Here is a 24313-nt window from a genome sequence, read left to right on the forward strand (position 1 = left end):
AGATTAAATCAACTACATCTCCCAGAGTTCTTTTCGTTCCGTTGAATTTGACGTAAATGATGTCAGCTTGATTAGTGTCTTTAGCCAGTCACGCCGGGCGGGAATGGTTTTTTATACATGTGTACTGTAATGCCGGGTGACCTTGTACAGAGACATGCAAGCACCACCGCTCGGCCCCCTTTGAGTAATTTGATTGGTTGTTGGGAAAATCATAAAGCAAGATAGCAGCCAATCTTAAACCATCAAACCTCACACAGCGCAAGCAGGGTTTTTTTTATCCGCTTATAGAGCGGAGAGGAGCTGTCATCATGGGATGTAACGGTAACTATTTCCCAGGAGTGACAGTTAGTTTGCAAAATGCACGACGGTGAGCATTCCCATACTTTAAGCTGAGTTATGGAAAGTTAATAAAAGTTATGAAAGAAACGCGGCAAGGCTTCGCAAAAACAAGCGGCAACATATCTGCAGTTCACTGCAAAAAGAACACAAGAGAGCTTTCCAGCACGTTCGTCGTTGCAAGGTAAGTAATGCATTTTCACTAACAGGGAAAGCTATTAAAATGCATTGAACTATATTTTACGACAGCTTTGTCTCCATGATGTTCATACACACATCTTTATGTCTATATTCATATGTGTGTTTGTGTATGAGTAAGTTATCCACACATCACTGCGCATGTGTGTACACATGTTGGACACTTTTGGTAGTTGTAGATTTATTTTTATTAAAATGTTTTCGTTACTAGTTTAGACTTGGTATGTAAAACTCAGTAATATTATATTCTCTTATATATCTGTTTTCTGCTTAGTGTTTCATAAAGTTGCAGTTTTTGAAGACTATAAGCCCTCTGACCAAAAATGTCAGACGTATAGGTTTGCTCATCATAGTTCCATACCAAACTTGCTTTTTCCAAAACATCGTTGTTGTTTTTTCCACACTGTTGTCTCAAACCACACCAACCATTAATCACTTGAGCTTTAGAAATGAAACGCAAAGGGTTGTTTTCACCTCAGAACATTTTCCGTCTTGTACTGTTCACACACTGTTTCCTGTTCAAGCTTTCCTTTAGTACACAGAACTTGTACCTTAATATTTACTGTCTATATGCTTCAGGAATCACTATAACCTTGCACAATGACTCCATTGTTGGCAGACTGTTTAAACTCCAAATTGATAAAAAAAATATTTTGCATATACCCTTTGCATGAGTCGTCAGTGAAGTCATCAGAGGCTACTTGGACAGGTAATCATCAGAGTGTGATGAAAACAGTTTTACTGCTGCATGCATTTTCTTTCCTGTTTCATAATCGTTCTTAAATCCATACAAATCAGGGGATTTTCTCCCTTTTTTAGCTTGGCCGTGACGACACAAGCTCGAAAGATTACTCCCAAGTTGCAAGTTTTCTGATTAAAAGTTCCCTGTACCTCCAGCAGTATTGGAAGGCTGGCCACAAGTCTCCTGTAATCACTAGTGTACCTAATGTACTGTCCAGGGGAGATTGGTATTTGACATGTATTATGTTGATAGTCAGATTATCGAAATCTTCAAAATCTTTAAGCTTTCGGCTTGTTAAGTTGACCAACAAGATCGTTGTAATAAATCAAGTGTCCATTGGTTTATTAATTCTCTAAATGCTGGTTTGTACATATTGCAGTGTTGGAAGGTTTTATATTGTCAATAATTTTAATATTGTTCTTGTTGCTGACATTTATTTTAATATGACTACATTTTGAAAACACTCCCTTTAGGGAAATGTCAGAACATCATATGATGCTGCAGCCTAATAATCTGGGAGATGTTTAAGAACTATTCTGACATGTCTATCATTCTTTATTTGATAAGACTTAATGTCAGAGAAACTATGAAAATGCACAGTAAGTACATATGAGGCTTGACAGTCCTCTGGCAGGGTGTTGTTCTTAACAACTGCCCGCTTCTGGTTTGTTTGAAGGGTTTCTTGTGAGCGCTTGTCAGGTCGTTTTGCAAAGTTGCATCCACAAACAGCAATTGCTAGACAACTGACTCCAACGTGTGGGCACTGCACAGCAGCCTAAATGTGGTCTTTTTGCAGAATCACCACCAGCTTCAAGCATGTTGGTGGGAGGAGAATATATGAGGTTTGTTTTGAAGCTAAAAATGCGTTAATTGAAATGACCATAAAAACCAGTACGTATGTGATAACTGGACTGAGTGACCCCCCGCAGTCCAAACAGGAAGTCCCTGCCAGTACGCCCTTGTCATAACCTTTCTTGCTCTGCTACTTTTTTTTAACTTGTTAATGCTAATCCAAATTTTTTCATGATATTTTTTCTGTTTTGTAAGTTATTCAAGTTATAAGCTGACCAATCAGATGCCTGCATAAAATTATGGGGTCTCACGTTGAATGTTTGAAATGTTTGATTGACAGATTCTTCCAAGTGCTAGGGTGTGGCCTTTTAACAAGCTAACTCTTGATTGGCAAGAGTGGTTGCCATAGAAATAATGACTCAGACCAACTTAGACCAATCGCTGCTTACCAATGTTGTCTGGCTCCAACATGGCGGCGTCCAAATTGCAAAAATATGGTGACATATTTGACCTCATTTATTTATTTATGTTAATGAATCAATAGTATGTACACCGACTTATTTTGGGGTTAGTCCATGTCTGAACTCTTTCTTTATCTGACAACAAGAAGATGATGTAAGACATATTAGAAGATCTAGTATCAGGAGGACGAGAAATAGAAAATATTTATAGATTTAATCTGAAGGCAAAACCAAATAAATATGCTAAAAATGTATTCTTCATCCAGCTGTGTCTGTGAAAGATTTAAATCACATGGATTGATTTGGGTGTCAGAAACCTGGTCTCTGTTAGTTGAGAAATTATATTTGTCAATTAAAGTTCTAATTCACATTTGTCTGCCCCCTCAGGGTTGTGTTTCTCTAAACTGTGACTGCAGGGGTTTTTCATCTCCTTTGTGGGCCAAAGAGTAATTGTAATGTGTTGCTGTAGTTTTAAATGTAAAAAAAAAATTTATATTGTGGGTTTTCTGGATTTCTAGAAGTAAAAAATGCCAGAAATATTGGACCAAGTAAGACTTGGAGATCTTCACTGTGAGACAAAAAGTAGAATGTTGTTTGACATGTGCGTCCACTCCTGGGGTGTGTTTTAGTCCACAGGGTTTGTGTGCTACACTTGTGCAATACAGGTGTTGCTAAATCATTTATTAGCTCAATTTTTTAATTCTCCCGCTTGTTTTACGCTGTCATATCTCAATGAAATAAAGCTTCAAATTCAGACTGACCTGAGTCATGATTAAAAACAGGAATAGTCTGCTCTAAACAAAGCTCTATTTTTAAAGCTGGTAACCAGGTTTGTGTGACATAAAAAAAATATGGGGCTTTAATAGAATAGCAACTTATTTCACAAACGTGATTGAAACTAATTTAAAAGACACTTTCTCCCAAAAAACAAATGAAAAATTATCTCTATGGTTTGATTATTATTTTATGGCATTTGCTGTGATTTAAGAAAGACCTGCACTTCCTGACTGTTTATCTCTCACAGGCATCTGAAGGTTTTGCAGCTAATCTAATGTTGTCGACGTGCATCCTGCATGCTTTACCGAGTGTTGTTGAAGTCTCAGAAAGCTGCTGAAGAGTCAGAGAGGTTTTGCTTCTCCTGGCTGTCTTCATGAAGGGTTGCTGGTTCAATTGGGTTTGCTATCCAGATAGAAAAGGCGAGAATTCCATAGCTTCTGTGCAGCCATGGTTTGTTCTTTCCACCCCAGACGTCGCCGCCTTTCTCTCGGAGAAGAACTTCAGCTATGGAATTCAATGTAGTCCAGCTTTTTTGGAGGAACTGAGGATGTCCAAACTTTGATCAAAACATTCAGACGCCTTCTTTATTCCATAAACAACGCCTAAGCAGCTTCACTTCTTCAAATTCATTCAATCAGTCAAACGTTATTTATAAAGCACTTTTTATATAGAAGCATAACACAAAGTGCTTAAATTGTTAAAGAAAATCATTGAATGGCAATTATAATTGAAAAAGCCCAAAATGAGATCCTTGAGTTTAACTTTATTTTTAAGCATCGCCTATCTTCCGATATAAAAAGCTTGCAAAAAGCAGTTACTGACATATAAGGAAATTATGATTAATTACTTGGATAGGATATCTTTTTACAAACACTATTCCCTTTGGTTTAATAGTTTTGTTTATTTTCTCTTTTAAATCAATGAAGAATATTAGATTAATCCATTAAAGCTGCAGAAAAAATCAATACGATGATGTGATGTTTTAATAAGTAAAACAACATTCTGGATACATTTAAAAACACAAGTTATTACACAGTGTAAACTAACTTAACTTCTCATCAATTCTGTTTAATCCAGTTTAATCCCGCTTTTACATTTAATAGCGCAGTAGGTTCTGCTTGGTCCAAGTTGTTTAAAATATATAGGTACACCACTGTGAATATTGGATCAACACAAAAAACAGACAGGGTTATTAATGAGAAAATGGTAAAAAACATACAAACAGAATTTGTTAAACTAGACATTGTGAGGGACAGTAACAGATGGTGTCTGGGATGAAACTTTTAGTGGGTAAAGTGACTTATTTGAGTTACAAAAACTTTTTCTATTTAGTTACAATTATTTGATCAACTAAAGTTTTGGCAGATGAATCTAAAGTGGAAACATTTTTTTATTAGAGCTTCTGAAATAAAAGCATGTCTGTATATTAGATGCGGTATCACCAAAAAACTTGGCAATTCTTTCATTCCCAGAAAAACAACCAAAAATGAAAACCTGCAGGTCCCATCAGTAAACACTTTCATGTTCCACACGCCATAACCTTTGTTGATATTTATGTGATGTTCCGCTATTGAACAGAAAATTCTTTGAATCCTCTGAAGGCATGGGATCCGGGCCTGTCTGCTTGTGCATCTCCTCTGTGGCGTTTGCCTCGGGAGGTGTAGCGCTCCAGCCTCGTGCTCGTGTTGCCAGCACGGAGCTGAAAGTGGGTCTTCAAATCTTGATAGCTTCTGACAGCTCACTCTCATCCTTGGTGGATCAATGCAGCTCAGCGCTCTTCATTAGAAACATCAATGTAGCGCGCATTCCCACAGGCTCAGCGACAACCCACCAGCCGAGTCAGGGAAAGAAAGATTTTTTTTAACTTTGAAAAAGATCCTTTTTGGTTCTTCTATTTGTTTTTCTTTTAGGTGTAAATAAAATGAATTTTATTTATTGTCAATAATTATTATTTGACTACTGGTAATCAAACATCAATTTATATTGCAATAAAAATGTATTATTGCTCAGTTTTTTTATGTTATTTCTTTGAATCTGCCTTCAAAAGACAAAAATGAACTTACTGTGAAAGTTTTAGGATGTATTTTATTTTTTATAAAAAGAAAAGATGACATCACAGGTTGGGATGAACCGTCAAAATAAAAGAAAATGGGTCCAAAATTGAAAGTAAAATAAATCCAAAACGCACAATATTAGGGACATTCAAAGAAAGTTTTCAAACATTTTGGGATGGCCACATGACCTGTGACTTTACAGCCATATTGTGGCAAAGTGTAAAACTTGAAGAACATTTTCTCACAATATGAAAAATGAAAACTTTTGTTTGAGTCATCTTTATAAAATTTCACACACATGACATCAGGTTAGGTTTAGAGCCACGACTGGAGTTTTATTGACCTTTGACCTCAGGAAGAGGCCGCCAATCTTGAATTTTCCAAAACAAGTTACCTTTAGGATCAGTTACAAATGTAAACTCCTCCTAAGGGTTTTCAATCTATCGCCTCCTAACTCCTCAAGTATCACTGGAAAGTTGTTGATTTTGAATGGCGTTAGCATGGCGAGCTTGCAAAAGTGGCAATCGTTCCCCTGTTTCCCGCACAATTTTTACCAAAATATCGTGAATATTTAATCCACGAATCGCTGGCTCAAGATGAACAAAACAAAATGACATATGATATGAGCATATTAGGTATGTGGGTGTGGTTATCTAAAAACCAATGCTGCCAAAGAAATCCAACAGTTTACTCTTGCTGATTTTTCTAAACCCCGGACAACCAAAGCATAAACCAACAGAAAAGCAGGCATTTTGAAAGAAGTGTTGTTTTTTATTTTTCATGAAGCTTGTGTAGCAACCGCTCAGCCAGTGAGGGCGGGTCAAAGGGGGCCAGCGAGAGCTGGTAGCGCCTGCAGGCCATACAATGCCGCTCGTGGCTTTAATTTCTGCTGTTCTTTATGTGAAGCAATCAATCTAACAATGTTACTTTGAACGGTTACTTTTTATTCTTCAATTCTTTTAAATTAGATGGACATTGATAAATATTGCCATCATTTTTATAGATAAATAAAGTAAAATTCTGTCAATTAATTGACTTTTAAGATTTATTAACTCCTCAGTGCAATTTTTAATGTGAGCTCAAACTGTTTGTCATTTATGAGCTTCTAATGTAAATTAATAACTAGACGCTTGTTTCCTGCACAGAAAACAGCTTGTACTGTCAAACACAAAGGCAGTGGTGTTTTGCTGTGCTTTTAGTTCATATCCTGCTAAAAAAAAGTATTTGATGCATTTTTGAAAAGTTTTCCAGTTTAAAATTCTGGATCTCTGCTTTGTTTTTCGCCTCTGTGGCAACAACCTCATGGCTTTTTTTTGTATTTCTATAAATATAAAAAAGGGTGGAAATTGTATCTTTGAATATTATACAAGAACTTTTTGAAGAAGCTCTTGTCGATGCAGGCTCCAGGGTTCAACGTAAACACAAATATTGCGTCAGCGAGCTCTTGAAATGATGGCATCACGCATGTGAAGTGTTGGGATGTGTAAGAAAGAAAAAAAGAAGGAGAAGGGGAGAAAAGAAGCACAGACTGTAGACACTGGTGATGGCAGTTGGTCACAGAGGTTTTGTTGTCATGATGACAGGAATGTGCCTGAGCCAATGGCTGCTCTGCTGTCATCATCTGCCTCTTGATTGGCCCTCTGACACTTTCAGCTAATCACTGAAGGAATCCAGCGAGCTTTTGTTTGGTCGCAGGCGCGCGCTCGTGCGCGCACGTTCACACACATTGAGCAGCTCCACGTCACACTGGGAAACACAGTGTGTGTTTCAGTGTCTCTCTCTGGTCCAATCATCAATAATGCATGGTTTTGGGAGGATGAAAGGCTGGTTTGGCTTCAGGCATGTGCCTCATATGGAGAGAGAAAAAGACATCATCGCTGGTAGTAAAAACTGTAAAAATTCCATAGATGCTAAGGATGTAAAGTCTTTTTTTTCTTAGAGTCTGTGCAGAAAAACTGGTGTTATCAAAGCTTCTCGTCAGGCTGAAAAACATGGAGACTCTGGAGTAAAATAAAGTGTTATAAAAATGCAGGTTCATGATTTATTTAGTTTAAAATCAGAAGACAGAAAAAAGGGCGAATTTTAGTTTTGCTGAAGAGAGAAAAAGAAAGAAAAAAGCCTGACTTGACTTTTTTTTTTTTTAGCTGTAATATAACATTCAATTCTCTGTGTTCATTTAGGAATCTTGAATTTAAATGTACTGATTTGCAAAATAATGTAATATCTTTTAATTTAATTTAAACATCAGTTCTTAAAAACTTTTGGACACTCGAGTGGAACTGTTGTGTTGCAGCTGCTTTTTTTCCTTTCTTTTTTTTAAGCAATAAAATATGCTGTGATGCAACACTATACCTCAGATGCATCATCTGACTACAACGTGGAACTAAACAGCCAATTTAGCAAGAAAACTCTGATGATTTTGAACAGTAATCATGCATAGCCAGAATTCATCATGACACTGTGAGGAACTTAATCAGCTGAAGCCGTCTTGAAATCCTCTAAATATGAACTTTTTTCCTCCTCGGCCTTGCAGTAATTACCAGAACTGCACAGTGAGTCTGGGTGCAGCAACTTTTTATCTCCTTTCCCCGCGACGCCTTTGGTTATAGACATTCGTATGTAAATACAGTAGAGTGCACGCGCACACGGACGTGCGTTTGTTGCGTGTGTTGGCGAGAGCGTGCACAATAACCCTTTGAAGTAACTCATTCACTCCATATTCCTCCTCTTCCCATGTCTCATGCCTCTTTGAACACCATGTAGACATGATTATTAAAGCTGCCCTCTTTCCACTTCAAACGTATGGGCTGAATATGGATGTGACGTGACATCGAGCTCCCCACCAAAACCTCACTTAACTCCAGTCCTGCTGTGCTATAAAGGCTGATGTGACACTGTGGGAGCTGAACTTGTCATTTATTAACTTGTCGGAGTTTGTTGAAGTAGTTCTTAGGTGGATTTTCTGGAACAACACAGAATTGCAGGGGAGATTTAAACATCCACTTTCAGATCTTGGAGTTTTATTTTATTTATTTTTTGCTGACTTCACCTCACGTGCTCTGTACTGCATCATTCCAAGGTCCACATATTTCCTTTATTCTCCTGTAAAGATGCTGAGGAATCCTTTTCATGTTTTGTGTTTTTTTTTAAACAACAGACTAGCTTTATGGTCTTTTCTCAAAACTTTCTTTTTAGAAGATTTGACTTGAGTTCGTGAAACCATCGGCTGCATGTTTTACATCTCCGCTCCTCTTGCCCTGTCATAAAACCTCAAATATTGTTTACTTGTTGCAGATTCATGTCAGCATAATGTCACAAACCAAAATCCCCCTTCAATTAAACTGGGCTGTTCTCACAGCTGTTATTTGATCATACAAGCAAAAACAAAAGAGATGACAGCCACCACAATCTAAATTGCTTTACAAGTCATTTATTGTTGCTTTCTGAGAGTTTAAATAACATGTTTCCTATGATTTGCAGCCATTGCAGACAATAAACAACAGGAGCTGCTGTCTTGGCAACAGTAAAATGACTAATTTATATTCAAACAAGCCAATGCTGTATCACAGTCGGCACAAACCTAGCTATTTTGATGTGATACCTTGATGTTTAAGACAAGCTGAAAGTTTGAACAGCTACGTTTCTTTAAATTCTCCACAAAAAAGACAATTAATCAGTTGAAATTGAAAAAAAAAAAATAAGATGTGCACAATTCTTTCACAAAAAACACAAGAACCGTTGCAGAGTTCATGGGTGTTATGGCCCTTTGTTTTGTCGGTCAACAGTTGATGAGGAAATATGAACTGAACTGAAACATTCTGCGTGGAGTTTGTTAATAAAACACACCTTCTGGTGCCCTAATGCCAAAAGTTCATGTTTTATTTTTTTGCCTACATTGGGGTGTATGTGTGCACAGGAAACATGCTCAGGCAATATCTTTGTTGAAGAAAAACTTTAATGTTTACTGTGTTTGTTTTTTACGCTTGAAGCTTGAAAAACTCTTTGTACTCATAAGAAAAGTTGATTTTTAAGGCTCATTCCGTTGGTCTGTCCTCCCATCTATCATTTCTTTATAAATTACTGTGTACTTGAAAAGAACTAACTTAAGTGAAAGCAGCACTTCTGATTGACTTTGACTTTTTCTCAAAAGCAATAACAAACAAGAGCTGTGGCAGGCCTGGAAAACATTTTGTTATTTTAAATTTAACCCTTGATGATGTGTGTCAAACTCTAAAAGACTGCCATTCTATTCTATTTTTACACACTAATAATTCCAAATATTTGGTTTAACCCCGTTTTTAAAAATAAATATACTGTATATTTAAGTTCTGAACTGTCCACTGTTTTCTTACATTGCTTCTTACCCACTTAATTAAAAATGCAGAATAAATAAACATGGAAATCAAAGTCATAGTTTTTCCTAAACCATTTCATGTCTTTTGTGAGAAAACTAATTGGGATTCACTTAGGTGAAAATTCTTAAATTATTTCTACAGTGTATACTTGTGCCAATGAGGAGCTGGTTTAGCTCGTGCTGGCTTGCAGCGCCTTCCGTCCGTGCAACCAGGGTTCGACTCCGGGCTGCTCCCTGTTCCCTTCTCTACCTCTGTGCCGGTTCCAAGCCCGGTTTGAGAAGGTTGCGTCAGGAAGGGCATCCGGCGTAAAACATTGCCAAATTTACCATGCGACTTGTTCGCTGTGGCGACCCCTGATGGGAAAAGCCAAAAGTGGAAGAAGATACTTGTGCCAATGCTGGAAAGATTGTTGGTCCATTGAAAACTTCTGCAGTAAAAACCACGCTTATTTTATTATATTGATTTTTTTATCGATGATATCATGTTAAAAGCCCTGGAATGGGCTGGCGACCTGTCTGGGTGTAACCCTGCATTTGCTTAACAGTATCTGGGTAGGCTCCAGCAGCCCCATGATCCTGAACAGGAATCATCAAGTAAATCGAATGGATGGATGGATTATCAAATATATGATGTTGCAGTAACAGTATTTATTCAATTCATTCATCCAGCAGGATTTGCAGTTGGCTTTGTGTTGGCTATTCTTTATCTTGTTAACATCAAACCAGATAGGCTGGAATCTAGAGGAGTTGGATGCTGCACTGTTAGCGTGACATCTGTGATGTCAAATGGCACAGTCGGTCAGCCAGCTCTGCTTTTGGATCAATACCTTTAATCAATCGTCTGGACTGACTGGCTGCCGTGTTTTGGTCTGTGCAGCGGTCCATTATCCTTCTGTTTCTCTCCTTTTGTAGCTAAAGTCAGGATGATGGGGTCAGCAAAGGTTCAGTAAGGAGAGGCAGAATAATTTGTTGGCATAGGATTAATTGTGATTTTGTGCATGAAACAATAATAGTGATTGCTATCATGTTTTTTTAGCTGTATTGTTGCTGGGCTGTATCCATTTTGGCGCTTAACGGTCTGGACAGCTCCTCCTGACTCGTGTTTTTAAGACATGTTTACAGCTGGACTCTGATCTTGTTTTTTCTGTTTGTTTGTTTTGTTCCAGGACAATCAGATGCATGGTTCTGACCACAGAGTGGACTGGCAGTCGTTGTAGATGCCTCCTCTTGCTCCTGGATCATGGTGAGCTCGCTTGTTTTCCTGAATTCATGCAAATTGCTGACTTTTTTTTTTTCTGTGAAAACAGAGACAAATAAATTCTTTTATTCCTCAATTGTTTATGCAACTCGTCGTCATCTTCACCAGGGTTTTCCATTCACCTCTTTGACTTCTTGCTGCTAACAAGCATCATAGACTTTTTGCTCTTGAAACAGAATATCCTGTCTTTTCTACAGCTAGGAAAGGGTGTCCACGTCTGTCTCTGGGACCATATGGCCTTCCCAGTATGTTGTGGCATGTGATGACAGAGCTCCTAGTGATGTTTATTAATAGAAACCAAATCTGGACTCATCTCCTCTTGTCACATCTTCATCAGAGCAAGAGTTGTCCTCTTTTGCATTTGAGGCTTTTCAGATTTCTGATAACAGAAGGCAAATTCATTTACTTTATATATAGTCTACCAGAATAGCCCATTGCAGTGGTAATGGAAAGACAACCACAATCACTTAAACTCTTGAGTCGTTAAATGACAAGATCAGAAGTGCGTCATTACCATCCTGTGTCTTTAGTTAGCACCTCTTTTTTTTTGTGAGAGCTTTTGCCACAAGAAGCATTGACCAAAAATTACCGAAATCTTTCTGCTCCTGTGTGGATTATTTTGCACCTACTATTAATTTTGAAAATTGATCTGCCCTACTGTTTTTCTTTGTTTTTATTTATGTATATATCTATCTATCGATATGTATGTATATCTATCTATATGTATGTATGTATATATATATATATATATATATATATATATATATGTATATATATATATATATATATATATATATATATATATATATATATATATATATATATATATGTATATATATCATTAAATTAAGTCACTGCTTCCAGTCACTGCCTTACACGTGCAGTTTAGGTTAAAAAAAATGAAGACAGGAAAAGGCAAGCAGGTGCACAGTTGCATCATTTAAGCTCTTCCTGTGTTTGCATGGAGAAGAGGCTATTATAACTGTTGCAATGGATGACAAGGATTCTCTTCAAGCTAGATTAAAATATAACTCACTTCAATAGTAAGCTATATCTTAGGATTTCTGAGCCAGAGCCAACTATTCTATACCTTGAAGTCCAGTGTTAAAGCAATAAAAAAGGGAACTGTCTATTATGAAAATACCAGTTCAAGCAGCAAATAAATGGCTGTTATCTGTCACAGGCTTAAAGTAACTAAACCAAAGGCTTCTCACAATAAAGAGACAACTAGAAGATGGAGAGGATATGACCCAAACTGTGGTTAAACTTTAGTGTGTCTTTGCAGTTTCCTGTTTCCTCAGTCACCTTGCACCTCATGTTTTTGCCTCTGTCCTCTGTCCCCTCTGCACTGAAGCTGTTATACGTATCTAACATAAAACCAGGACATTCATGATGCTTTTCCAGTGAAAAAAAAGTTATATTTCTGGTCTCTTTTAAAACAATAAAACAAATTTGTTATAGATGAGATTACAGTTTACTGCCAGAAATGCTATGAGGCATCTCTGAGTGAAATGCAGGACTATATAAAGTTAGAGCACAAAGCTAAAGATTCACAGTTACTGTGACAGCTACTCCCTTTTTCATTCCTTAAATTAAGCTCCATTAGAGACACACTCTGATCATCTTTTGATCCATTGTAAAAGCATTTCAAGTGTCTTTAATCATGATTATGTCGTTTTCAGTCAGAATTAGAAAACCTGTGTTGTTTTCTAGAACATTGTTTTTTGCAGAGCAACAATAATAACAGTGGTTATTAGAAATTCGCCTCAGAGTTGTGGGAGGGACCACCGGGCGCAGAGTAAGCCCGTCCCAACTTCCTGCCATCCATCTGTATACACGCTCTCCCGCTAGCTTACAGCCCCTCACAACCCCAACCTAACATAACTGGTGCAACAAAAATGGGGAGCAATAATGGAGCTGTCCAGCCGTACAGTTTTGAGCCAGATGTTAGCTCAGACGAGAAAAAAGGTTAATGGATAACATAGCAACTAAAAGGGCATGGATCTATTTGTCTACAAGTGGATGCATCAACACAGAGCGGAGCAGGGAGCTTGTGGCGTCACAAACTTTTTCAAAATGCATTTTTTTCATCTGCTGCTTATTCACCATGGCATACTCAGAAATGCAATTTTTACGGTTAATTTTCTTTATACATGTCCTATATCATGAGAAAAATGCCAAAAGAACATGTTAGAAACACCACAAACACAATTTTCATCAGAGTGGGTCTTTAAGTTTTTTGCACATGTTTCTGCGCTTGTCTTTTTGTGTCTGTCTAAATGATCCGCTCTTTCATTTCTTCTTCAGTCGCTTGTCTAGTCCAGAATTCATTGACTCTTGTGTTCTCATTGAGATGAGATGACTGAGCCTGTCATGGGAGGCTCCTCTTTGCTGCCTCTGTGTCCGCGTGGATGGGTTCATCTCCTGGGTTAAGCTGTATTCCAAAGTGTCTGGCAGAAAGTTAGATGCTCTCCTCTTATGTAAGCGGGTCTTGGCTGGGTAAAGCAAAGGTTTTAGCTTGAGGGATGCTGGCTCAGGTGGTGAGACAGAGACAGATGCTATTTTGGGAACATTGCGCTCCTTGCATCCTCCAGACGCATGAGTTATTCACTCACGTGGGTCTCTTTGTTCTTTGGAATAACATCATTTGAAAAAGTTGAGCATTTCTGTGGTTTAGATCTTTTTATCAGATGTTTTAAATTGACTCTGGAAGAAAAATATTTAGAAGTATCGGAAATATTGTTAAGGTCTTTATATGATTGACTGCAGAAAGACTTTAATAACTGTGTGCATATATTTTGTTGTTTACCATGACAAAAATAGAAATCTATTTTCATATTTATATTTTAATTTTATCTTGATGCAAAATACAAAAAGCAAAAAAACCAAAAAACGTTGACATTTGTAGAGCCTCAAGATATTACATTTTTTAGGATAACGAGGGATTTTAAAGAGGGAGATAAAGAAAGATAAAGAAGCTCAGGGAACAGACAGATTTTTATACATCATCAGCACCAGTCGATACCTGTATCTTTTTCTATCACATTGGCTGATTCATTTCTGTTTTTGTCGTCTTTTCTCTTGTTTTTTTCTCAGAGCATGGCAGCGGCCTGGCTTCAGTCTGACCTGTCCTGGACTATCCCAAGCCTTACCGAACAAAAGCGTTTTCCCAGGAAAATCTACTGATCAGGAGTGCGTGGAGAGCCATGCTGTCTGGTAGCTGGCGCCGCTCGTTTGGACACACTCAGCCTGCTGCAGCAGCCGTCGTGAACCCCAGCGGGATGACAGTATGCGGGGTCCCCAGTGGTACGGTGGTCCTTGAGGCTCAATATGACTACAGCTATCGGGGCGCAGATGGGCGGCAAGTTTGCATAAGGGAGGGCGAGCGCTTTATTCTTCTGAAGAAGACGAATGCAGACTGGTGGCAGGTAAGAAGATTGTTATCTTAAGTTATCAAAACATGAGGATATTAATCACACCCAAAAGCTTTTATGAGACTTTCAGAGGTGATTTAATTATAAAAAATGAATGAAAGACTGAAACAGCTATTAAGTGATGTTAAAATATGTCTGTAGGCTGCTGCTGTTCATGACCTTATCTGTAATGGGTTCTTGAAGGCCAAAGCTGCCATCTATTTGCTGTATTTGACAGGTTTTTCTCACCATTTAACACACTCTGCTTAAATAGCTTTATAATGGCCACTCTGATACCTTTTTTTTTTCATGTCTAAGCTTTTACACTTACAGTTAATATTTGAAAATGTCTCTTTAGTTTATCCCCACAATTGCCTTACTTTATTTTTCACCGCTGGAGTTGAGTTTTTGAGATTTACTTACTTTCCTCTCCATCCTCATTCCGGTCTGACTTTGGTTTTATCCAAAAACTTCAAATAGTTTTGTGTCATGTGCATCTGCAAACTAAGTTGTTTCTGTCATGTTCCTATAGATGGTAAATGACGTCTATTTGTAGCGCTACTACCATCTTAGAAGGTGCGCACACACATTTACACACTGATGGTGGCTCCGCTGCCAAACACTGGCACCAACCTGTAACCGCCAAGAGCAATGTGGGGTTCTGTGTCTTGCCCAAGGACACTTGATGCATGGGTGGACAGGGCAGGGATCAAACCTGCAATAGTCTGATCAGAGCTCGACCGCTCTTCCTCTGCACCACGCTGTCCATTTTATACATACAAATACAAATACCTGAAGGTCTGAAGGTCAACATCCATGTTCACTTTCAGTCTGAGGAGGACTTTTCTGCAGTTCATAATCATTCTTAATATGACCCTGTTTTCATTCAACGCATTTGATGTTCTCAGACTGCGCTAGGACAAATAGTCCATTGGAAGTAAAACCATTGACTGAATATGAGAACTGGACAGAGTGAGTGTGACATCACCCATAAAAAATGGATTACTTCTGCTTCCAACCAAATGAAGCCAAATCAGTCGCCATGTTAGAGCCAGACGACATCAGTAAGCAGTAGTTGGTTTATGTCGGTCTGAGTCATTATTTCTATGGGAACCACTCTTGCCAATCAGGAGTGAAATGAAAGCGGGCTTGGGAAAATCTGTCAATCAAGCGTTTTGAATGTTAGACCAAATACTTTAAATTAGGCATCTGATTGGTCAGTTAACAACTTGAATAATTTGCAATACAAAAAAATTGTCATGAAAAAAATTTAGGTTTATCAAGAACGTGTTAAAAAAGGTAGCAGAGCAAGAATGGTTATTTTGAGAAGTATGATGTAATAGCTGCTTATATCTCAATAGAAGTCTATGGTATTTTGGCTTCTTAGAGCCAGGGGGAACTACCTGTTTGGAATGCTAGGGGGGAGGGATCACTCAGTCCACTTCTCATGTACAGTCAATGAGTATAACAATAACAAGTGTGGGTGGTTTTTCCAGCATTTAAGTGGTAAAATTGTTTTATTCTTGTAACTGCTTTAGTGGAATATCATAACAACTTATTGAAATAGTTAGGATCCTATACAAAGATTGTTGACATCTCAGTTGATTCCTTTTCTTAGAAAGAATATTTTATTTTCTCATGCAGAAATGCAGAGTTTTGTTTGTTTATGCTACTTTACGATCTGCAGCATCATCCGTACATATAAGAAAGCACTGATATACTTTAAGGTGCAAAAACTCATTAACTATGGCAACATTGTATTCACAGATTTTTATTGTATAAAGGTGTCAAACTACAATTAGATCCTTAAAACAGGCTTTGATTCAATAGAGAAGTGTCATCTGCTGTTGACCAGGATTTTTTGGTTTAACATTCTGCTGTGGCTTCGAGCTTCAGCTGTGTTTATTGCCGCTTGGTTGAACAAAGTGGATTTATATGGTAGAAAATAGCAAAAGCATTCATGGATCTGTTCCCTGTCAGGTGCGGCGGATTGGGGCAGCCAGCAAAGCAAAGCCACTGTATGTCCCTGCCACATACGTGACGGAGGTGCCGATCGCTCCAATTCCATCACCCCAACGTCTGGTCATGTCTACCTCGCTGCACCCCAACTTTAGGGTACTTCCTCGTGTGTCACTGTCCCCCAGTCCCACAAAGTCTGCTTGTAATGAGCAACTCAGAGGTAACACAATTTACACATTTAGACTTAAAAAAACCCTTTAAAAATTGATATTTAAGGTTTTTCTGTCTTTGCCCCCCAGTGAACAAACCCTACTATCGCTCTATGGAGAACCTCAATTCCAACAGTGCCTTTCAGGGTTCGAACAACAAGTCCAGCATGGCCAGTTCCCGTTTTCCCACCCTTCCCCTTTCTGGATTTACATTTGCTCCCAACTCTCCAAGCTTCCCAACTGCTAATCCCTCTGCCAAGGAGTCCCCTCCAGTCTCCACACTGCCATCAAACCCCAGGGTCGTGCCTACAATCACCCGGAGCCAGAGTTCCAGCAACCTTCCTGAAAACCTGATGGAAAATCCTTACGACGAAATCGGAGGCGGCCTCGGCAATCACATTAACCAAAGGATGCCCAAAAAGTCCTGCAGCCAGTGGGACATGGTTGAAGCTTCAGGCAAGAGAAACCATTTGCAGGTAGGAAGAAGGGAGACCTTAAGAACACGTCATAACACCCAAAAGTCCACTTAACTACTGTTAAAGTCCTACTCCAATCATCTTTTGAACTATTTTTAGGTGTTTCTAGTTGTCATTTAATGATGATTATTTAACCAAAAAAGAAATCCAAACCTGTGTCGTTTTCTAGAACATAGTTTCTGCAGAGAGGCAAGAGTGAAGCAGAAATTTGCCTTTAAATTGTGGGCCAGATTGTTGGCTCGGAGAATCCCCACTTCCCAATCCCGTTAAAATGCGGAGCAGGGAGCTTGTGGCCCGCCCAGCGTATTCTCTATGTCACAAATACGCTCCTTTTCAAATGGTATTTTTTCCTCTGCTCCTGATTCACAACAATTTGAATAAAGAAACACTCAGAAAGACAATTTTAAGCTGAATTTTCTAAATATATGTCCTCCATCATCAGAAAAATGCTACGCAATTTTCTTCAAATGGGTCCTTAACAACTGTCAAAGTTACATAAATTGAAGTTTCCGGTTGGTTACATTTTACTATTAGCAGTCAACAAAAAACTGAGTGAAGTTGTTCTTCAGTAGCTCAAGTTCTCTTCACATATGTCCGTAAATATTATAAAGATCTGTGAAATTAAATCATGAAAAAATAGGTCAAACAAATCCGTCACATGCGGCTGACGCCACAGGAAGTGTGGGATTAGATTAATTTTGATTTCCACTCAATGACAATCTCTAATCTCCTGGATTTACAAATCTAGAACTCCAACAACCCAGTGGGTAATTTTTTACAATTGCTTCTACACTGTAAACCGAAAATAAACCAAATAAAACACTGTAACAAGATTATTTTAAATGATATCATTTGGTTGAATGTAAACAGCTGCTGCAGGGAAAATAGCTGTCAACTCTCATCTGGATCCTTCATAGAGGCTGAATTGAGGCGTGGCAGGAGGCTGTGTTTGATTTACACTTGCACTTGTCCTTAATAATCCCCCTACAGCAGCAATCAAGTTAGCATTGTCTTGACGCCAGAGCTTTTCTATATTACATCAGCAGGGATTACACAATGCCTTGCCGATGAGAGGAAAACTCAGGGTTATCCTTCTGTCAAGTGAGTGGATACTCCCACGTCTCGGCATCCAGCTATCTCCTAAAGTGTATTTGTGTTGTTGTTTTTAATAGCCCACTTTTAGACACGATAGAAACGAGAGAAATGTTGTTTTTCTGTTTTTCATCCTTTCTTCCTGTTTGTCCTTTTCTGTTAGTCCCTGAGGACTCTTTCTATTTGAGCCAGTTGGCAGGAATATTTCATCAAAGTTATGTTTTACAACCAGGGATTATATTTTCTGACAAATATGGAAGAGTAATCTAAACTGATGACACATTTGCACAAATGTAATCATCGACTTTTGCAGGAAAGAGTTTGTTAAACTGGATTTAATTTTTTTTTATTTTACAAATAAAAAAAGCTGTTTAATACCATGTACAATACATGCTCACATATGTACAACCAATGACTTTTGAAGTTTTTGGAGAATCTGACATTTCAGCCCAGGCTCTATCACCTTCACAAAAGATCTGTGAGAAAATGTAGGTGAGATTTGTAAAGTAGGAAGAGGATATAAAATGACACCCTAAGATTTGAAAAAAAGAAAAGCCAGTCTGTGGTGATCAGCGCCCGCAAAAGGAGCAGAGAATTAACTGTGCTGCTGATATCAAGCCGCGATCAGGCAGATATAAGCCTCATCTGCCAGTGAAACTGGCCGGAATCCAGAAGAAGATAAGTAAAACTCCCAGCCTTTTTTATTTCAACTGCGATACTGGCTTCTCTAAAAGAAAGCAGTGTGACAATTTAAGCCTTTCTATAGAGAGATGTGGATCTTTTGCTTTATAATTATTGTATTTAATCTGTAGAATCCAGTTGAAGTAAAAATGTGTTTGTCTTATAATGGCACAGTAATAAAACATCTCTAATAAATATTAGTCATTTCAACTACATCACTCAAAATTGTGATCATAACAATAATTTAGCCTAATTTGATTTTAAAAAAAACATTTAAATAAGGGGCAATCAGATCATTAGAAGCCCAGCAGCCACTTGAAATGACATTATGACCCATCAGTTGACCATCGTAGAAAGATATTAAGCCGTGTTGTTATGCATCTGTGGGGGTGCCGGTGGGTGGGTCTCTGCAGTGTTCAGGTGGTCTTCCTCTCGATAATTGCTGTTTTGCCGAATTAGGTCCAGGATGGCAACCAATAGTGTGTTGCAGCATCCCAGAGCCACTCCCTCTTTATTTGCACGCCCATTTCTGTAAACACAAAGTGCTAATCAAGCAGGAAAAGCAATCTCAATGCTAACAACTAGATTACGCTAACCTTTATTGTTATAAATGCTAATCTGCAGGATAAAGATTAAAAAAATGGAATGATAGAAAAAAGAGACTTTGATATGTCTCCCTTTTTGTTGCAGCGCTATTATTAGGTTCGGTTGTGAGGGGCTGTAAGCTGGTGGGAGAGAGTGTAAACAAAGGACAGAGACTCTCAAACATCACGAATAAAAGCACAACGGGTCTTTTTCACCTTCATCAAGAACAGGCGTGTCCAAACCCCGGCCCGTGGACCAAATGGGGTCCATGTTCAAATTTCCACTGGCCTACAGGTTCCTATCTTAAAATTAAGTATATGCAACCCCCAGCACTATCTAAGAACTGTGTGTACAATGTCTTGATTGTGATTGGCTACATTACATTATAAGCCATTGTAAGCTTGTGGCAACAACATGACCTGACCTTCAGAGTCTAAAGGGCAAAATGAAAGTACAGATTTATTTGTTTCTGCAATCAGAACCACAGAGGTTTGTACTTCTGAATAAATAAATGTTACTATCCTGTTCACATGATTTAAATGTAGAAGTTTTCAGTGAGCGTTCAAAAGTAAATAATACATAGCAGCCGTTTTTTTGTAATGTTTTCTAAATTTTGCTACGATCCAACTATTTTTGAAAATGTTATAATATCATGTTAATATCAGTGACGTGCGGTGAGGTTAATGGCTGGTGAGGCACTGACGTCATCAGTCAGATTTACAAACATATGAACCATACTGAGTAACTTATTCACCATTTAATTGACAACAGGTAACGTGTTTTGTTTAAAATATCATTTCGACATGTTTTTTTTCATATACAAACTGCAGCTTAGAAAAAAGCACAAACATTATTATAGTCTTACCTTTACTTGTAAATAAAGTCCATTCGCCGCTCCTTCTGAAGAAAATGACTTGCTGCTTGCTATCACTTCTTCTATTATTTTTTAGCGTCATAATCTCAGGGCTCACCGGCGCCCCCTAACATGAGGCACGGGAACTTCTGGCCTCACCCAGCGGCTTTTTTGCCGGCGTTTAGCGCTCAGCACAAGAAACACGTCCCTCACATACAGTTATTTATAAAAAACAAACACTGTACATCATATACATCTGCTAAATTATGTAAACTCAGCTCATATAGTACAAGTGATTGAACCGACATACAGAGAGACAGCAGTACCGTCTGACTGCATAGGTATTGCGCAATCCAAGGTGAGCCTCAGCGGGCTGGTGCCTCATCGCACGTCACTTATTAGTATCTGAACGGCAAATGCGGAAATTCAGCGATTTTGAAAAGAAAAAACACCCAAAAATGGTACATTTAAATGGAAAATGACTGCAAAGCACAAATTACTGATTAAATATAATAATTGAATTTATTTTTTCTCTTTTCTTCCCATAATGACAGGTGAGGCACAGCCTCACCTGCCTCTCCTGACTGCACGTCACTGGTTAATATTATGTTTAAACTGTCTGTGTTCTGTAAATAGGTAAAGCCTTCTTGCTCTGGTTAGGTGATTACCAACAAAATTCCTCTGAAGTTCAGCAGCATGTAAAGTTAGGAAACATTCAATTCACATGAAGTAAAGACAAAGAAAAATTGACAGTTTCTGTTCCTCTATAGTTTATAAAACGGGACTTTTTATATAGTTTTTGGTAAAATTTGGATTCCTAATTCTGAATTTCAATATTTTTTCTTTTTTTAAAAACATTTTTACTCTTTTTTTTGGCTTGTTTGCTGTAAAATCCAATGACCTCATTTCTCTAAAGTTGATTTAAAAATAACTTCTTTTTTTCCTCACTTGCACTTCTGTCTTTGTCTCTCGTCTTTCTTTTTCTGGGTGCCAGGTTCCGACAGAAGATTATCTCTCCCAGTTATCCTGGCAGGACTCCCCCCTTTATACTGAAACCCAGCAGGAAAGGCGTAACTCCCAGCTGGAGCCTCCCGTTCCTGATCCAGGCCAGAAGGCGGTGCAGATCATGGACTTATGGGAACAGTATTCTGACCTAACCACAGGAAGATGCTATTATGTCAACAGCGTTACTAAGGAAAGGTCATGGAAACCTCCCCGCCGGTCTCGTGCTCAGAGTTCTAATAAGGTAAAGTATCCCACATCACAAAGCACGCTGCATTTCTAAATCAATATTTCCACTGACGCCCCTGAAACGGGCGCACAGCTTAACAAGGGTCTCAGTTTAGGGCTGAATGAAAGTGTCATTTCTCCAAGGAAATGTCAGATAAAGTCAAGTTGTAAAATATTACACCTGTTTTTATTTATGTGCATTTGGGATGTGACTATCAGCACTAACTGGGATGTTTAAGGAAGTGCAGCGTGCAGCCTGGATGGTATTTCATTCATTAAACAGACAGAGGATTTCCTGATCATAACACCGGTTCAGTCTTCTCCACAAAGATGAAGAATCCCGTATGAATATTAGGGGCAAATGCTTGAAAGGCCACAAAGTCACTTTTGCTGTCATTTTCTTATCTTGTTCCAGACCTGAACATTATGGCCAAACCAAAGTGTATCCAAGGTTTTGGAGAGTCTGGTATTAGTGTTGTATATAAGACTCTAACCACTTTTTAAACTTTTCACAACACAGCAGTGAATCTAAGTGTGCGGGAACCAAGAGTTAAAAGTAAAAATACAAAGTTCAGTTAAATCAATTTTATCTTATGGGTTGTAGCGATGTTGAATTCCGCCTCTTCTCAGAGAGCTGGCTTTTTGGATTGCCTCACTAAAAAGAACTAGCTCTTTCGGCTCCCCAAGAGCCCTTAAGGTTGTTCTGTTGCTTTATTTAATTGATAATCACCAACTACTGTATATAAATGTATGCAAAAAAAATACTTTTTTTGAAGTGTGTGATATGTATAAACTTTTATTCCTTCCAGATAAAATGTTCAAAATAAATGATAAACACAAAAAACAGCTGTATACAATTTAACTTTTAACTTCTGGTACATAAAATTTTAGCTTTTTCTTTTTTAAACAAATTTGAGTCAAAACAACACAAAACTTTTAATGGTCAAGTAAAATTGTGATGAGACTGTGCTGTAGTAAATACTACACTGAAACTGTCACGAGATGGGCTTGTTTTCTCTCTCAGCAGAGAATGTACTAAGTGCTCCTATTTTACAAGCTCTATCTGTGCTTATAGGTCACTCCAGGTCAACCTCAGCATTTTTACCGCGATGCCAGCCATCTGTCACTCCCACTCACTGAGACGGGCAATGGAACAATGCACAAGGTAAACACAGTTTTTAAATAAGCTAAAGTCAAGTGAAAACAGAATTTAACCATCCTTGTTGGAGGCCAATAAGTGTGATTGAACATCCACTTTTGTATAAGTCCAATTAACAAACAGAATAGTTCTTGCACTACATGCAAAGTCCTGAGATGATTTGATAAACAAAACGCAGACGTCATCAGGCTCGTCGCCAAATACACGTCTCTACAAAATTGAAGTCCCTGATTGGTTTGACCTGGTTCAACGTGCATTCAATGGCCACCAGGTTATACAGAGCCCGAAACTTGCTTATCTATGCGTGAACGCAGAAGCCCACTTTTTATTGAAGTTCTAAGTGAGTACATTTCAATGTTGCGTCTTCTTCCTGTTGACGCTGAAAAGGACAACCTTGCAAATACTAGAGAATATCTTCTTCTATAGGTTACTAAATGTTTTTTGGCATATTCATGAAAGTGCCGAAGACATCTCTCTAGAACACCACATAAGGTCATTTCAAAACTGTTTTTAACCTTAAATTTTATAAACGGACAGCAGAGACCTCAACGTCATTGCGAGGCGAGCTCATGTTGTAATAATTTCACTGACACAGGATCTCACAGAGGCTTGCATGATCAAATGTGACTTCATGGCATGACTCTCCACCACGCCAACTTGTCTTTCTTAACACATGGTAAAGGCGCTTGTGTTTTCCCTGCACAAATTGTGAGCCTCTAACTGTGTCTAACTGATAACAGTTGTGCTTTGACATCTGTAAGCACAGGCAGTAGAAACCACAGGAAAGCAAATCACCTCTTAGAAAAATACACATTTACCGCCTCTCCTTTGTCTCTACATCAGCTCTGAGTCCCACAGTATAATCTACGGTAGATAAATTTACCTCAATCTTCATCTGACCAATTCGACTCCACACACACCCTTATTTTCTAAAGATGTTACAGCTCTCAATAACAAAGCAATACCTGCTGTGCTGATCCAGATGGGTAAGAGCCTTCTGGGCCACAAACAGAGAAATAGTGAGGAATTTTAGGTACATTAAAGAGCACATTTGAAGCAGTCACTGAAACCTTCCAGTCAGCTAAAACTACTCCCAGCTCCGGCATTAAAAAACCTTGTCAGAATCAGCTCCCTGTGCTTTTAAATATTTAAACCCTTATTGTTTTTTTCTTATAAAAGCATTTAGTCTTTGCTTTTGGGGGAGAGGTAGGATATATTATATATAAGACTGACCCGTACATCCAATCACGTGTGACGTTTATGAGGTGGATCAATACGAGCCGCGTGATCCAGATTGCCAGCGATAACTATTTTGCATCTCAACTTAGCATTGCCTCAGACTTGCGTCACTGTTTCAAATTTAATGTTGTTCATCAAAAAATGCCTGCATGATCAAAGCCGTGATTCTCCACATCAAGTCAGCTCCAGATGCGTTCTGGTGACCCATATGTGTCACTCTCTATTCAGAACAACATGACGTGTAATAGATACAGCATGCCACATAGGTTTATTGGCCAGGTGTAAAAACCCCAGGGGCCTATTTTACTTGTCAGCACAGAGCATTTGCCAGTCTAATTTTGGATTCTGAAAACACCTGTAAGCCCCGCAATTGTCCAGGGAGGCCCCCCAACTTAAAAGTTTTGTTGTGGTTTTTTTTTTTTTTGTCTTTGGAAAACCTTTAAAA

At 38.4% G+C, this 24313-nt stretch overlaps 1 protein-coding gene across 5 annotated transcripts in view; it reads left to right on the top strand.

The window, feature by feature from the left end:
* The first annotated feature begins 268 nt into the window (after positions 1-268).
* arhgap9 (Rho GTPase activating protein 9) overlaps positions 269-24313 on the top strand; it is a 48639-nt gene continuing 24594 nt past the window's right edge. For all 5 annotated transcript variants that reach the window (XM_011474872.4, XM_011474874.4, XM_078947100.1 and 2 more), the window contains exons 1-7: positions 269-520; positions 10881-10957; positions 14069-14400; positions 16366-16564; positions 16644-17029; positions 21235-21486; positions 22546-22635. In XM_011474872.4, coding sequence (XP_011473174.1) covers positions 14179-14400; positions 16366-16564; positions 16644-17029; positions 21235-21486; positions 22546-22635 — 1149 coding nt within the window. In that variant the 5' untranslated portion in view covers positions 269-520; positions 10881-10957; positions 14069-14178. The remainder of the gene's footprint in view (positions 521-10880; positions 10958-14068; positions 14401-16365; positions 16565-16643; positions 17030-21234; positions 21487-22545; positions 22636-24313) is intronic.

Source organism: Oryzias latipes, chromosome 5 (assembly GCF_053564925.1).
Source record: "Oryzias latipes strain Hd-rR chromosome 5, Olatipes_Hd-rR_3.1".
Taxonomy (NCBI): Eukaryota; Metazoa; Chordata; class Actinopteri; order Beloniformes; family Adrianichthyidae; genus Oryzias; species Oryzias latipes.